General features: G+C 44.6%; 1 protein-coding gene and 1 long non-coding RNA gene across 2 annotated transcripts; one reads left to right on the plus strand and one right to left on the minus strand.

Moving 5' to 3' along the window:
* Positions 1-30: 30 nt before the first annotated feature.
* On the minus strand, positions 31-1,002 carry LOC134014033 (uncharacterized). The gene is made up of 3 exons (XR_009929014.1): positions 885-1,002; positions 665-789; positions 31-304 (listed from the first exon to the last, which is right to left on the minus strand). It is a non-coding gene; the product is annotated as an uncharacterized LOC134014033 (long non-coding RNA).
* On the plus strand, positions 704-11,394 carry ypel2a (yippee-like 2a). Its single transcript, XM_062453856.1, has 5 exons — positions 704-871; positions 6,143-6,422; positions 8,111-8,154; positions 8,243-8,351; positions 9,246-11,394. Exons 2-5 carry the CDS (start codon positions 6,315-6,317, stop codon positions 9,333-9,335), a joined length of 351 nt encoding a protein of 116 aa, XP_062309840.1. The 5' UTR covers positions 704-871; positions 6,143-6,314; the 3' UTR covers positions 9,336-11,394.
* The last annotated feature ends 4,380 nt before the right edge of the window (positions 11,395-15,774 follow it).

Consider the following 15,774-nt stretch of genomic DNA (forward strand, 5'->3'; position numbering starts at 1 on the left):
CCAAATCAGCCTTATTCCTGGGCGGCTGAAGTGCAAAGTACTTGTCTACACTGGTGGGCTACACTAGCATAACCTGAACCAAACCCAATTTCGTAAACTAAAAGACTGAAGGCCATCTGTCCAGGAGAAAAGCCAAACTGGTTTTCCATAATTGGTTCAGAACCGTGTCTTTCCTATTTACAGCAGTTTAATGTTACAAACTGGGATACTGCTATATCCACTAGGTGACACTGTTGGTCAAGATCTTTGTCACTATTGGTCAATCCACTAGGAAACTCCATGCCAGTGGGTTCACTTGGCAACTCTGGGGAGTTAAGTTTATCAGGACACAGAGGAACATAAAAACACACAATGTCTGTAAAATTGTGATATCGTTTTCATTTCCATTTAAAAGTGAATTAATATGCATGAGCAGCAATGCCACTATTATTGCAAAACATAATGCTTATTTGAGTTTTTTCACATTATGCTTACTAAGTCGTTTTCTATACCAGAATAGTGTGGCAGTGTTGATGTTTTGGTTTCCAACACAACTGCAGAACAGTAGCTTACAGTATTTATATACTGCGTGCATGATTGGTTAGAGTTTGCCATCTCTGGCCAATGGGTAGGATGTTGCTATGCCGTAATGTTACATTGACTGGTTGCAATGGCTGTCACTCACCTCCAGACTAGGTTATTTTCTATGCGCAATAACATCAACTCAAGCGGTGCGCTGTAACCTACAGTATCCGATGAACATCCTATGCTGGTGTCCGTGCATTGAACGCAACGCGAAGCGACAAAAGTCTAGACAGAAATGAAACGAGACTGTAACATATAAAGTTGCAAACCCGAAACAACAAGACAACGAGGGTTTTTCTGTCAAAAGGTAAATATAATACCTTAATTGTTGTTTACTTGTAGGCTACTGCTCCGAAAAGATGTCTAAGCATCGAAAGTTATTATGTCGGATCTTGAAAGAGTACAGCAAAATGATAAAAAAATTATAATATGTATTCTAATGACAGTTGTCTAACCTCGTGCTTCGTGGAGTGTGACTTGCGGTTGTGATGCGAGAAGGAACGATCTTGTTCACAGTGGCATTGGATGCACGGGGTTAAATTACACACCGTCCGTTCCATAAAGTTGGCAGTGGCGTATTCTGCACCACAGCTGCACTGCACATCCATAACAGAACAGTGGACGACTGCGGTGCATGCGCTCCGTAACATGGGAAGTTGCAGAGGAAGTGCAACCGCGTGATGACATTGTTTTGGTCTGGAGTTATGGTTTTTTTTTGGCCATGTGCATGTTTGTCATCTGTTTGCCAAAACATTTAGAGAAACCATTGGCACCGAAGCGATACATAAACGCGATTGGCATTGTTCTGTGATCATTTCACAGCGACGTCGTGGTCTGTTCCACAGCATAAACAATGAATGGGTCAGTTCATCCACTGACGTGTGCATACATAATTTATAAATTATATTTTAAGGGAGGCAATATAAAACGATATCATGACGGGTGACAGCTGGCAAGCTGATTAGCGCTTGACTAATTAATGTCTTCGTTATTTTCATTTTTTTATGACGGTCCATCGACTCAGGATGTCGAGTTGCTTATAGGCTGTTAGAACATTTAATATTTTTATTGTCACAATTCTGATGAGCTTACCCAGTTTAAAGAGCCACAAATGGATGCACACTACGACTTAGCCAGTAACCTTTTTTGGTACTTCACTGCTTCAAATCTGAATTAAAATCAACGGCCCTTAGAGCTGTTGCTTTTAAGGATAAACCCCATAGATTGTTGCGTAGAAATGTGAACCAAGTTGGCGGGCGGCGCTGGAGACAGTCCTGCGTGGGAGTGCTTAGACCCTCGGGCACTCTGGGTAGGTGGATTTGAGTCAGTCTGCTACTCTGTATGCATATAATGTCTGTTCAGGCTACAGTACATGAGCACCTCACTGTCATTGACTTAGAAGGTTATTGAGATCCTGAGTGCTGGCCTGTGTTGTGTTTTATAAAGCACATCGATGTTGACTCTGAATATGGCTTTGAATTCATCCACAGTAAAGGTGACGACAGACACCCCACCCTTGTTCAACCATATAAAACTTTTCACTGAGGGGGTTATGAAACCGCTTTGCCAAGACATGTTTAACACATTTCCACTTGGTCAAACCTGTTTACTGCCTTTCATTGACGCCATCTGACTCATTGAAATTAAGTTGCGTTCTCCTCACACAATTAGAAACGTGCACATGAAGTATCATGATACTTCAAGTTCTGTTTTCACGGCACGTGTCTGCAAGCGGCGGCATCAAAGATGATTTTTTTTATGGCAATAGAAGGGAAGTTGGCGCAGAACACACATCTGAAAAAAGCTTCCCAGTGTTTTTGTGTGAGTCATTATCTCTGTTAGTCTGTGGGAGTCACTATGCCAGCATGTCTACATCTGTCTGCATATCAATCACACAACCCCTATCATCTCTCGCCTCTAGCCAGGCTCAGTGTACTGGTTGGCCCCCATTGGCTAATGAGATGGTAGCCTAGCATGCTAGCCTACCGTAGCAGCCCTATGCTATTGGAAGCTATCTGTGTAGCCTGGTGACGCGACAGCCCCTGGCCTACATACTGACGCCTGCCCAGTCTGCCTCTGTAGACGTGCTGTAGGGACTGTCACTGACGGTAGAGCAGCAGACACAGTCTGACCTGCTTCTCTCTCTCTCTGTTGCTTTCCTTCATTTAGGATGTTCTGTCTCTCTCTCTCTCTCTCTCTCTCTCTCTCTCTCTCTCTCTCTCTCTCTCTCTCTCTCTCTCTTCTTGTCCTCTTGGAGATATTTCTCTCTCTCTCTTCTTGTCCTCTTGGAGATATTTCTCATTGGGTCTTTCTCTCTCGCAGTCTTTCTGGTTGTTTATGCTTGTCCTGGTCTCCTTGTTACCCTCCTATCCTCTGTCATCCTCTTAGGTCTGTTTACTGTCTCTATTTTTGACTTCCAAGTACCAGGGCCTGGGTTAGGTCAATAAAGAGGCATCAGTACAGTTGGGACTGTTTCTATCCGTGACTTTTGAAATGGTTTCTTTTGCAGCTAATTGCAATGTGACTCGTTATAAACTCAAATCCAATCTTTTTTGATCCAAGCTCTCAACATCTTTTTATGGGCTTCCGTCACATTGACTCACCGCTCTATAAAAGACAGCGTCATGATATGTCTCCATGGATTCGTAGTTTGATAGACGAAGCTTGAGATGTAGTAGGGCCACTGTTGCTCCGAGACTTGGTCGATATTGTCCTTACACCCCGGTTGGGCATTGTGTCTGTTATCTTGTTGAGTTGAGGGTTGTTTTGATGGAATTCTTCCCCTTGGTTAAGATAAGATGTGATAACGCTAAATTTGGGAGTTTGTTTGTACTTATCAGTGATGCTGGACCATTTCTGGTGTTATCTAAGCTTGGCTGCTGTGTGAATAGTGGGCCACGTGTCTCCTAGTGAGTTGGTTTTGCCCTCAGGGAAGCCTTTTTTGGATGGAGTCTGTCATTCAAATGAGAGGCTAGAGCTTGCAAATGATGTCTGCCCAATGGGTGTCACATGCACCCCCCCCCCCACACACACACACACACACACACACATACACACACACACACGCTGTATGAGGTGTTGCAGCTGTTGCCCATAGACAAAGCTTACAATGAATGGCTTCTGCAGCCCATGCCAAGCTCTTTGTCAGCACACAGGGTGTCATTTTTGCAGTTTCAACGCCCGACTTGTATTGGTTAAGTAATAAGTGATTGATTCATGGATCTGAATTGAAGACGACAAAAGCTAGGATGTGTCCTGTCCTTACGCTACGCGGGTTTTTACCATGTGACTGATTGCGTCAAGATTGGAAGTGTTTGTTTTAACAGACTGGGCTAATTCAGTGTCTCGAGTCATTAGGGGACGCTATTGTTTGTTCAAGCTGACTGTGTATGTGTGTGTGTGTGTATGTACCATGATAAAAGGCTAATGAGTCACACAGAAACACACACACACACACACACATACGGACAAGTGGACCAAAAATAAAGGTGTCCCCTTAATAGCATCGCAGTTGTCACTCTGACCGGCCAGGGGCGCGACCCCTTGCCCTTATCACTCAGGAGAGGTCTCGCCTCAGCGTTTCCATTATACTCCCAGGGGGTGCCCCCCCATCCCCCCTCCGTATTGTGCCAGTCCGTGCCACTGCGACCGAGTCAGCGCGTTTCACGGCAGGCGTGCGTGGCATGGAGCTGCTTACCTCGTGTGAACTGCTGAAAGGGGACAGTAGGGTTGGGAGCATTCTGGCAGCCTACTGTTACTACACCATCACCACCAGGGCCCCTAAAGAGAAGGCCTGGTCTATATTGTCCTTTTGAATGTTTTATTGATGGATGCCTATCTGTGATTATTGGATGAAAATGTAACTTTTCCTTATGTTTCTACTATGTACACTGTGTGTGTGTGTGTGTGTGTGTGTGTGTGTGTGGAATGAGACAAAGGTATAGTCTGTCTGCTACCAGACAAAATAAATAAATAACGTACAACCGAAATGTAGCTAATGTAAAGCCTCCGTTGCGGAAAATTCCGGAACAAAGAGAGCCAACTGTTGAATACAGAAAGGCGGAGTCAACAGTCCCTCAGCCAATGGACGGAGACCTAGCCACCAGGAATGGTTTAGAAATAGACGAATATGAACATGTTAACGATGGATATATTTGTTGGGAGGTTGAGACTTGTATATGAATGAGACGATTGGAATTGCACGTGTGATAGAAATCTGCCAACTCGTGGGGGATGTTACCTTGAGATGTTTCGTTGACTCGGTGTTGAGGCTGTGAAAAACGTCTCGATCTGTTTTTCCATCTCCTCTGAGCAACTGGCTTTGCTGCTTAACCCGTTTCAGTGCTGATGTCACAACCCTCTTAGAAGTCTGGCACTAATCACGTAGTTTCCTGTTTGCCTGTGTGTGTGTGTGTGTGTGTGTGTGTGCGTGTGTGTGTGTGTGTGTGTGTAGACAAACACATTGCTAATCTCTTCGCCATACATAGGGGATGTGGCTTACCTTGAGCAAGTCATTTTGGGTGCAATCATAGTGTGCACTGCAGCCAGGGATACAATGGTTCATTTTGTCTTGAGGATCTTCCATCCATCTACTTTATGTGTCTTCTTTTACCAGAAGGTGTTCAAAGTGTTCTGTTTTCCGTATCATTTTAAGGAAGCAACCTAGCTATGAATCAGAAGGTTGCCGGTTCGATTCCTGGCCGTGCAAAATGACGTTGTATCTTTGGGCAAGGCACTTCACCCTACTTGCCTCGGGGGGAATGTCCCTGTACTTACTGTACGTCGCTCTGGATAAGAGCGTCTGCTAAATGACGAAATGTGAAAAGTAAATGTGTGTCTGTCACCGTGGCATTGTTTGTTCCTGAGCCCTCGACTGCGCTGTCCTTAATGCTAGTCTGCTCAGCTTCCTTTCAATTAGCAACTCTTACACAACCAACACAACCCACCCGCATACGTCTTTACCATCCTGTATTTGAACAGCTGAATATCTAGAGTGGTGGCCTCGTCTGCCCACTCATCTGCCACGCAGACTGCTTCTGTGTTTGTGTCTGTGTGTGTGTGTGTGCGCGTGTGTGTCATCACAGACGTAGATCCAGTGAATCAGTCTGTAGTGCGTTTCCTCTGGAGCCTGGTTGGCCTTGATCCAGACGAGCAGAGACAAGGTCATCCCCTCGTGGCCTCCCTGCTCATCTCCACCATTGACTGTGCGCGCGGGCGAGAGTCCATGCAGGACCGCAGTCAGAACCGTGACGTAAAACAGCTCCATGTTGGATATGCTATCTATTGTTTCTTACTTGCTTGCTGTTTTATGTTGGGGAAGATGAAGTCTGTCACCCATTCAGAACTTTGACAGATCCATAGAAACCTAAAGACCTCATAAAACGACACGAGTCCCATACATATTGGATCTGAACCAGCTCGAAAGCTTTTTTGAATAATCCAAACCATGATCAGTCTCTATTAGTAAGTCGATAAGCTACACTCCTACTATGCCGAGAAGATCAGCAGAATGGATTGTTAATGGTTCTATGCTGTGTGTGTGTGTGTGTGTACGTGTGCGTGTGTGTGTGTGTCCCAGGTGTGTGCCTCCCGCCCCGTGCCCCACCACGGCCCTCACCTGCGTGTTGCGGTGCTTCCCCTGCGAGCCGACCTGGGCCGGCAGCCCCTTCCTGCACCGCCCCCCGACCCCGCCCAGCCACAGCAACACCGTCGCCCCGGCAAACCCCGCCTCCGGCCCTTCAACGGTGGTCATGACGCGCTCCAAGACCTTCCAGGCCTACCTGCCCAACTGCCACCGCACCTACAGCTGCATCCACTGCCGGGCCCACCTGGCCAACCACGACGAGCTCATCTCCAAGGTAACCATTGGGCCTCGCTTCGGGGAAGTAGGACCGGTTGGCATGCGTTTTCAAAAGTTCCTGTTTATCACGTTGAAAGTAGCTCTGCTCCGATGGAGCGCCCGGCCCCAGTCTCCAGTACTTCCTGGCTGCCTGATAACATCAGTTGGCCATTGTTTTTGGACAAGTTGACTGGAGTTCACTTTGTACTGCCGCTTGTATGCCTATTGTATGTTATATGTAATGGGGAGGGAACAGGAAATTGAGAACAGACACACGGACATGTGGAGCACGTGTTTGCTGAGAGAAAGCCCAGAGCCCATCAAGGTGTTAGTAAAAAACCACAGACCCAACATTGACAGAAAAACAAGAGCTATTTCAAAGAAGAAGGAAATAGACCCGTGGTGAGAATACTACCCCTAGAGGAGACTCAAAGAGGGCCAAACATACATAAGACTGAAATGTATGGCGACGTAACAGTATGTCTTACATGATGCTTCTAATAAGCATGTTTTCAAGCGAACCTTAGGCTCGGTGTGGAGATACCCATCAGACACAAACCTCCGGTTTACTCTTCCACACATCTTAACTTTGTCACCGCACGTGTGGTGTGTGCACAACAACAATGGCAAATGAAAGATTCCACCAGGAATCCATCTTCTTCTTCCTCTTAATCAATATTCTATGTGTTTTCCCCCGTGGTCCATTTCTGCCCTGCTGGTGTTAGGAGCTCCACTGGGTCCCATTCAAATCTACTTCCTGTATCTGGGCCCTGGGCCTGGCCTGATTGGCTAGAGCTCGGTGCCTGGGAAGGAGGCAGTCGATTCCCTGAAGCCCAGAGTCACAGCCATCTGCTACTACCCAGCAGAGCCTGCGCAGACATCCCCCCCACACAAGCCGAATAGAAAAAAAGAAGGGAATCGAGCCGAATAGAACGGAACGCTCCAAAGAGATGACTCGTAAAATGTACCCGCCGAAGAGACTGTAGAGAGAACGGCTGAATGTTCAGCTGGACGTTCACCCGGCAGGTCATCTCTATAGCTGGATTTTTTCTCTCTCTCGTCTGCAGGGGGAGACCGCTGATTCTTTGGGGCGGAATTGACCGGGGCTTGGTTTTAAGTTGAAGTCCACACCTTGGATGATTTGAAGGGTTTACACGTGTGCGTTAGGGAACACCCCCACCCCGTGCGACAAGGTTTGTCCCCCCCAAAATAACTGAGAGAGAGATCCCTTCCAATCAGACTGGCGGACGAGAAGGAGGGGGAAAGACACCTCTGGGAAAACATTTACAAGACCTCTAGGTCGAGATGGGTTACACAATAGAAGAACTCTGTTTGGTTTTGAATGTGATTGCGACATGCATATGAACGTTATAAGTCCACCATATGGACTTGATGTGACAGTTGCCCAGTGCAGGTGCTGCTTTGTGTTGCCTCACACCCATGAATGAGTCCCTATTGCACACTAACTCACCCCGCTACCCATACTGCCCTATGGAAAAGCAAAGCTAGGGCTCCACCAATCAAAAGCCAGAGTTGCTTGATTTTTACCATATGATGTTTTCTCTGGATTTTATAGCGTTAATACAGGATTAAGTGATATAGAATTGTCCCAGACAAGTATTTTTGAGTTGGGATAACACACAATCTTCTGCCTAGTCCTTTCACTGCCCTTGTAAAAATCGTTTTTTTTTTTCCTTTTGTTTTCAGTCTTTCCAAGGAAGTCAAGGCAGAGCTTACCTCTTCAACTCTGTGTAAGTATCCTGACATTGAAACTGGATTTTTCGGCCTCCTGGCCCACTTTCTCCTAACATCCTCCCCCCTCTCCTCTCCCTTGCTCAGTGTGAACGTGGGATGCGGCCCAGCAGAGGAGAGAGTGCTGCTGACAGGACTACATGCTGTGGCTGACATCTACTGTGAGAACTGTAAAACCACGCTAGGTTGGAAATACGTAAGTGGCCCCCCAACACAACAACTTTTAGGGCCTCTTGAGGGTATTTTGTCTGAAATACTGTACGATAGACATAGGGGATGCTGGTTTTTGCTTGGACATGGGTCTGTTTAAGGTTACAGCAACAGTTTTGACAGCTTGAGAAGGACAAATGTCCTGACTGACCTGACCCATAGACATAAGGGCCGCATGTATTGACTTGACAAATGACTGTTCTAAATTCCTGTCATCCTTGGCCCGATTTCTAGGCTAACTATGTAGGCTAAGCCACATCGTGGCTGTTGGTGGCTACAATTAAATGCTGTGTGTGTGTATATTTGTGTGTGTATATTTATGTGTGTGTGTATATTTGTGTGTGTGTGTGGAGGTCAGTGTAAGAGACACGTTGAACACGCTGCCTTGTAGTGTTTCATAGCACTACCAGCTGGGAGAGTTTATTTATACTCTCAGCCAGGCCTGATGCATTGCTCACATGGTCGCACTGCCAAAGGTGTTTCTGACCCAGTCTTACAGACACCCACACTAACACACACGCACGCACGCTCACATCTACTTAAATACACACTGATCCACATATGCGCACAAATTCCAAATTCATGCATGGGAGTACCCAAACAAGCCCTTTGTCTTTGACATGGACATGCAAATACTGGATAAATTCCGGATTAGGAACATCAACAATAACAAAGGGAGTGGAAGATTATGTTTGATCCCAGATTGAATTGCTTTGAGTACTCAGTTTTCTCCAGATTCTCCAGTGATGCCCATCCGATGTTTGCTACTTGTTTCTGACCCTCTCTCCTTCTCTCTCTCTCAATTCTTCTCTTTCATTCTAATTCTCTCTCATTCTTTCTTAATCTTTCTCTCTCTCTCTCTTTTACTTTATCTCTGCAGGAGCATGCATTTGAGAGCAGTCAGAAGTATAAGGAAGGGAAGTTCATCATCGAGCTGGCTCACATGATCAAGGACAATGGCTGGGACTGAGTGGGCGGGGCCCAGGCAACTGAGGCGTGGCTTAACAAAAGAGGGGTGTGGCTTGATATTAGGCTCACATACAAAGTTTACTGCTAGCACATCCCCACGAACCTTAACCATCCCATACATGCACACATACACAAGTCTGTATGAGTGTCCCTGGCGCATGCGTGTGTGTGTGTGTTTGTGTGTGTGTGTGTGCGTGATTGCGTGGGCGGGAGCTTGGGAGAGTTTACGAGAGAGGTATCGTTTTTTGGGGGGGATGAAAGGACTAACCTTCAGACTATTGCACATTCAGACACTCATACCCTTTCACTCACAGAGAGGCATGCGTATCCACGTAGCATGTTGATGCTGGGCACAGCCCAAAAGGTCAGAGGTCACCCTATGTGTTTCTATGTGATAAATGAGATGAAGAAGGATCGTCTTGTGGCCATTGACCATAGCACTGGACAGGAAACAGGCTGGACCTCAGTTCCAAGATGCCCATCCGTTTTAGAACTCTCTATTTGTTCCTCTGCCCTCTTCCCAGTTGAGTTTGGTTCGTACACCGGATTTCATGACAGTCTTGTTATACAATCAAGACCAGTGAAAAGCACCAGACTTCATTGGAGATCAAGTCATTCAAAACTCTCACCCGAATCAGCACCTTATAGTTGAGATTGTTACATTTTACCAATTGTTAAATGAGATTAAAACTGCTTGACTGTCCACCAGGAAAGAAACAAGGAAAATATATTTGCTGTTCTTAGATATTCTTTTCTATTTATTCAAGCTTGTGTTTTAAGTTAATTCATGTATTTATTAATTTATTTTCGGTCTAATTTTGGTACACCATTGAACCCCCCCCCCCCTTCACCACACTCTATGTGAAAAGGTAGCAGCTTTGATGGGTTTTCCCTCACCACTTCAAATGGTAGCAATCTTTCAAATGAGATGTCACGTTTTGTGGTCATTTTGCCTTTCGTAACGTGTTGTTACCCTTTCTTAATGTCTTACAGTATTGTTGATGTGTCTAAGGAGCAGTGTGGTGAACAAAAGGTTTACATTTCATCTGAATAAAAGGGTAACAAGTTAGCATGGTTCCCTCAGAAAGCAACTCAGTCAAGCAGAAATGGGTTTAAAGACTCCAAGACTTATCTAAAGAAGTTTGTTCAATTTTTTCCCTCTCTTATGGTTAAGGTTAGGATGTGGGGATGGCATATTGATCCAATGTTTGTTCTTTTTGAAGCTTGTTGCGAAAGCTCATGGCTGACATTGTGAACATTCTATTTAAAAGAGGCTTTTTGACAGTCTTTTTTAGAGTGAATAAAGGAATAGTTTACCAATATATTTCAATAAAAAAAATTACTTAGATGGAATTTCTAGGTCCAAGCATATGATTGAACAATGTATCCATTTTGGAGAATTCAGACATTAGGACATCACTGGTAGTGGGCTGTGACTAAATTAATATTTTTGAACAATCACAATCAATTTGCTTGTGAGCTTGTAATTTACCCATGTCTGCCTCCACCACAGTTATGTTATTTTTTGTTGCTTAGACTGAAGTGTGACACCAACACCGAGGTCTGAAACCAATTGAAAGCCACATAATGTGACAAACGGTAGAAGTACCCAACAAACATCCCAGCAGAAAAACCAAAGACTCTCTCATAGTCAGCAATAAGTTGACCAATCAATATTCCTGCTGAGATAACTTAAGTCACTGAATGAAGGATTGTGATCGACCGAGAGCTGCTGCTAGGTTGGCTGTCCTCTGATAAATAACGCTTAGTTTTGGACAATTACAATGTTAAATACCTGTATATTCACTAGAAACATACACATTATATTATGATACTGTATTACACAATGTAAATAGCCATATTAAATGTTTTATTTATTCATTTATTCAGTTGATAATTACTTTAGTGTATGCTCTGCTATCTGTCTATGGCCCCTTGCGGGACAGTTAGATTTCCTACTTTTTTACTATTCAAATGGTTCAATTTGAGTGTCTTTTGTAAAGGAAGGAAGGATGATGGCAAAATATGGGGACTCAATAAAGATTCTCATTTGATTGATCTGACAAGTAATTCTGTGTTTTTTTATCAGTTAATGTTTTATCAGTTAATGTTATGTCTTTACAACACAAATGTAACCAATAATATAGATGGCTTGGACAGAAACAACAACTATGTAGAATAATCCTGACATTCAACACATTAATAATGTTTTTTTGTTGTTTTTTTTATGTAAAAATTTGGTTTATTTGAGGGATCATCACGAAGAGAGTCATTTATACCCACCTCTGTTTCACTGTAAAAAAAATGTTACATTAAAATCAATGTCTGTTTGAATGTTTGAACATGGGATGTCCTGAAAAGGGATGACGCATCAACTGGTCATCACCAGCCTCTCCATTGTGCCTGGGCCTCCCGCCCTGTCTCCACGGCAGCAGATGGTGGGACAAGGTATCCTAGCAACTACGATCTAGAGGCTACAGTATGAATGGTGGGCATTACAATTCCCTGGCTGGTACACAACGCCGTGCCACCATAGAATTGTGGGTTGCCAACCTCCAACTGCCTGTCTGTGACTGGTGGGGGGGATCTGAGCCTGGGGGTGTCCTGTTAAATAAGGGTAATTGAGTTGAATATTACTCCTACTAACAGCATGTAGGCCTCTTACAAGTGCCTCTGTTATTAGACCTCGAGGCATATTGTACATCCATATTCAGACACTCGCAAACTTAAAGACTGAGTCGACCATTATGCACTGTACGCTCGTGTACAATTGCCCGATGAATGCACAGGGCTCGGCTTTTCACGCGGGTCTCTATGAGAGTCCTTCATAAGCAATGAGAGCTGTTTCCTCCTGCAGCTGCTGGTCTATTTTCTTTGGTCCAGGCCTCTGAAAAACCACATGCTCTATTTAGGCTGTGGGCCTACAGGGCGGGGTGTGGGGTGGGCTTTTTGGAAATGGTGAACATATGTATGAAAGAGATTGGTTTTTGGGGAGGGGGGCAGGGGATGTGCTTTTAATTCGACACAGCACAGAAAGGATTTAGATGTGTGTGTGTAATCTGTAATTAGCAATGGTGAGTGGTCTTGGCGTAGGCTTGGTGTCTAAGGTCCCAAATTGCGTGGTGTGAGTGCTTTGTGTTTGTGTGTCTGTACATGTGGAAAGCTGTAATTATACCTGACTGTGGCAAATCCTCAGATGGGGGCAGTGTACAATAAGAGGATGGAATTGGGTTGGTGGGTTTGTGGGTAAGGGTGTGTTGCCCTTATAAATTAATGTGGTTTAAAAAAAAAAAAGCATCTAGTGCTGGAAGCAACTAGAGGTTTTATCCCAGACCCTTAACCACATCCACAGCTTCCAAAATGAATAGACCCTTTACCAGACCCCTTCTTCCTAACCACAGAAACACATACAGTACACACACAGACACCCACACTCAAATATACACATTATAATGGATCCTGTGCTTGTAGACAGTGCTCACAAAGACTGCAAGGGGCATGTCCACCAAAGACACCAGCACAGTTCATAAATTGCACATAGAACTGTTCAGGACATAAACTTCAAACTAGCACAGGCCTCACAGTCAAAGCCTGGTACTTCCTGGTCTCTCTCTCTCTTTTGCACTCTCACTCACTTTCCCATTATCTTCAACCTCTCAGATAGCCCATGTGTTCCCAAAGGCCTGTTTGTAAATAAGCAAGTAAATGCCTTTCAGCCATTACTGCCTGTCTTCAAATGACCAAGTTGAGGCATGCTGTAAAACCAGCATTCATTGCAAGAGTGAAAAAAGTTGTTGCGTGTGAATGTGTGGGAACACTCAATTTACTATAAAATGTTGACAATCAGACAGAGAGAAGTCCAGAAATAGCTCTGATTAAAACCTGAATGTTGCCTAATGTATGTGAGTCCTTGCTGGCTGCTTGTCCAACACTGGGCCTCAAATGGTAAAGCCAAACCCATCAGTGATTTAGCCCTCTGGATTAGGCACGCTGTAATCTCTGCATTGGTTTCAGATTATAAAGATTGAGATTGGATCTGAATCAATTTGTATGTGGGCCTGTCTTGCTGTATATTTTGATGTGTTGTGTGTGTGTGTGTGTGTGTGTGTGTGTGTGTGTGTGTGTGTGTGTGTGTGTGTGTGTGTGTGTGTGTGTGTGTGTGTGTGTGTGTATGTATGGAGAGGGGAAGTAACTGGGAGTGTTTGCGTGAGTTTGTATATGAGTGCAGTGCAAGTTTTGCACACAAATGGATTACGATGGCTCGTGCCAGATTTTACAGTGCTGCCCGGAGTGGCTGGAAGACTGTTAAGGCAGAGAAGGCCAGGCCTGAAAGGTACTCATTGTTCAGCACTTGAACCATGACTAACCAACACTATTGACTGCCACGTGAGATATCATAGAGCACTTTGGACTGTTTCACCAAGGGCTGGGCTGAGACAGTGTTGTACTGTGAATATTCAATGGGCCAGTGTGCCAGTGAACTCCACAGAGGCATAGCTGAGTTGTCTGTCATTACACTTGTGGGGGTATAGTGTGCGTTAGGGAATGATGATGTTCAAAAACGAAACCATTGTTTATCTTCCTTCTGATTTGACAACTTTTACTATTTCACACAGAACTGTCATGCGATACAGTGTAATATTACATTAAGCACATGACCTTTCAGTACTGAACAACAGCCTTCTTTGCTCAAAGTTCAAAATCTCTTGATTTTCCATGTTTGTCCCCATAATAGCTCCATCCAGTTCTCCAGTTTCCATCTCATTGAGTTATTAGAGTTGGCCATAAAGCTGCTTTATGAGAATGGATGGTCAGGACATAAACACATCTAATGATCAGTGGCATTCCATTCATAGGCTCTTGACCTGGCCTGCGCCTAATCTGATCTATTCAGGGGGCACTAATGCCATCTGCTACACACAGACAAATGTGCACACATGCACACACAGAGGATTAGATACTGTAGACACACAAGATACACTGAACAAATAAACAAACACTCAAATGATAAAAACGTATTAGTGAGGAATCAATTACTAAACCATGTGCACTGTCGTTATCCCGTAGTATTTGTGATGTAAACCATAATGAGCTATGAATGACTGCTATAAAGTTTAATGGCTGCTGAATTAACATTTTCTGTCCCTTTGTGAAATTTTCTTTTCATCAATCATAACTCATCATAACTGATATTCTACATTGAGATAACGTTTGTTTTCTTGAGGTTTTAAGATGTAGTGCTATTGGTCAGATTGAGAAAAACACGTGTTGACCATTTTATAGTAACAGGAACTTCATAGCCCAGAGGTACAGTGCAGAGTAATTATCTGAATGAAAATAGTGTGGAACGTGGGGGTTGGTAGAACTTGAACAGAAGTTCATCAAAGCCAGAAAGGAGATTGGGCTATTATATCATCCCTGGCTGGGTTAAGTGAGGGTAGTGCTGGTTGGTTGGGGTTCAGGGTGGGGGTCCTAGCCTGCTAATCACCATGCACTCTCAGTAGCAGATGGTGCTGAGTGTGTGTGTGTGTGTGTGTGTGTGTGGGGGGGGGGGTGCTTGGGGTGTCATTGTCACAGCTGGTCACAGCAGAGAGACTGACTACCAACCAATCAGCCTCTTTGTGTAAAAAAAAACATGCACATATAAACTCTCTTTATTGGTCAAATACTACAATGCTCTCTTCTGGGAACCAATGATCCTCTGTTTAGATATAGAGTGAAATGAAGCCTTTTAAACACTATAACAGGAAATCAACTGCAAGAGATGGTTAAATGATGGACAAATCGATCGATAGATCAAAAGGGAGAACAATCATAAATGGGCTGACATACTATTGTGAGTGCATCTACAGCAGTTGCTTTCTCAAATTCGTATTCAGTGTGTTGATGCAGTCATAAAACTTCAAATGGAACTCAAATTACAAATGATCCAACAGACTCACTCTGAGAATGTAAGTGAAGAGGCCCAGAGACACCACAGCACACACAACTGTGGTAGGTACTCCCTCACTTACTTCACAAGCCCCAGTCCTCTCCACTCAGATTAGGATTAGTAATTGGCCTGGTCCCTCCTGGGTCTACTGGCTGGAGGTCTGGCACCAAAATGCTAATCCAAGCAGTGCCAGGTTAAAGCCATTAGCCTAGCAGTTAGCCCTGCGCCATCTGCACTGAGCTGATTACGGCTAATGAGCGAGAGCCTGGCCAATTGGGGTGGCTTTGTTCTCTGAAAGAAGAAAAACAGGAAGGGGAGGGCTATGCATGTGTGTGTGTGCAGGATGGGGGGGGGGGGGGGGCATCATCTCTGTCATGTTGTCCCAGTCCCGGAGAGGCATGAGCCAACTGATTCAGGGGGTGACCTCTGACCCCTAACTAAATAGAGATGAGCATTGGGGCGAGGAAAGGGAAAGGGGGGTCACACACCTGCCCCTAAAACTAGTAAT

This window comes from Osmerus eperlanus, chromosome 27 (genome assembly GCF_963692335.1).
Source record: "Osmerus eperlanus chromosome 27, fOsmEpe2.1, whole genome shotgun sequence".
Classification (NCBI taxonomy): Eukaryota; Metazoa; Chordata; class Actinopteri; order Osmeriformes; family Osmeridae; genus Osmerus; species Osmerus eperlanus.

Bases quoted from the DNA above. Each gene is read 5' to 3' on its own strand.
- ypel2a (XM_062453856.1), top strand. From the start codon at position 6,315: ATGACGCGCTCCAAGACCTTCCAGGCCTACCTGCCCAACTGCCACCGC. The intron at 6,423-8,110 runs GTAACCATTGGG...TTTTGTTTTCAG, and splicing joins ACGACGAGCTCATCTCCAAG to TCTTTCCAAGGAAGTCAAGG. The intron at 8,352-9,245 runs GTAAGTGGCCCC...TTATCTCTGCAG, and splicing joins CCACGCTAGGTTGGAAATAC to GAGCATGCATTTGAGAGCAG.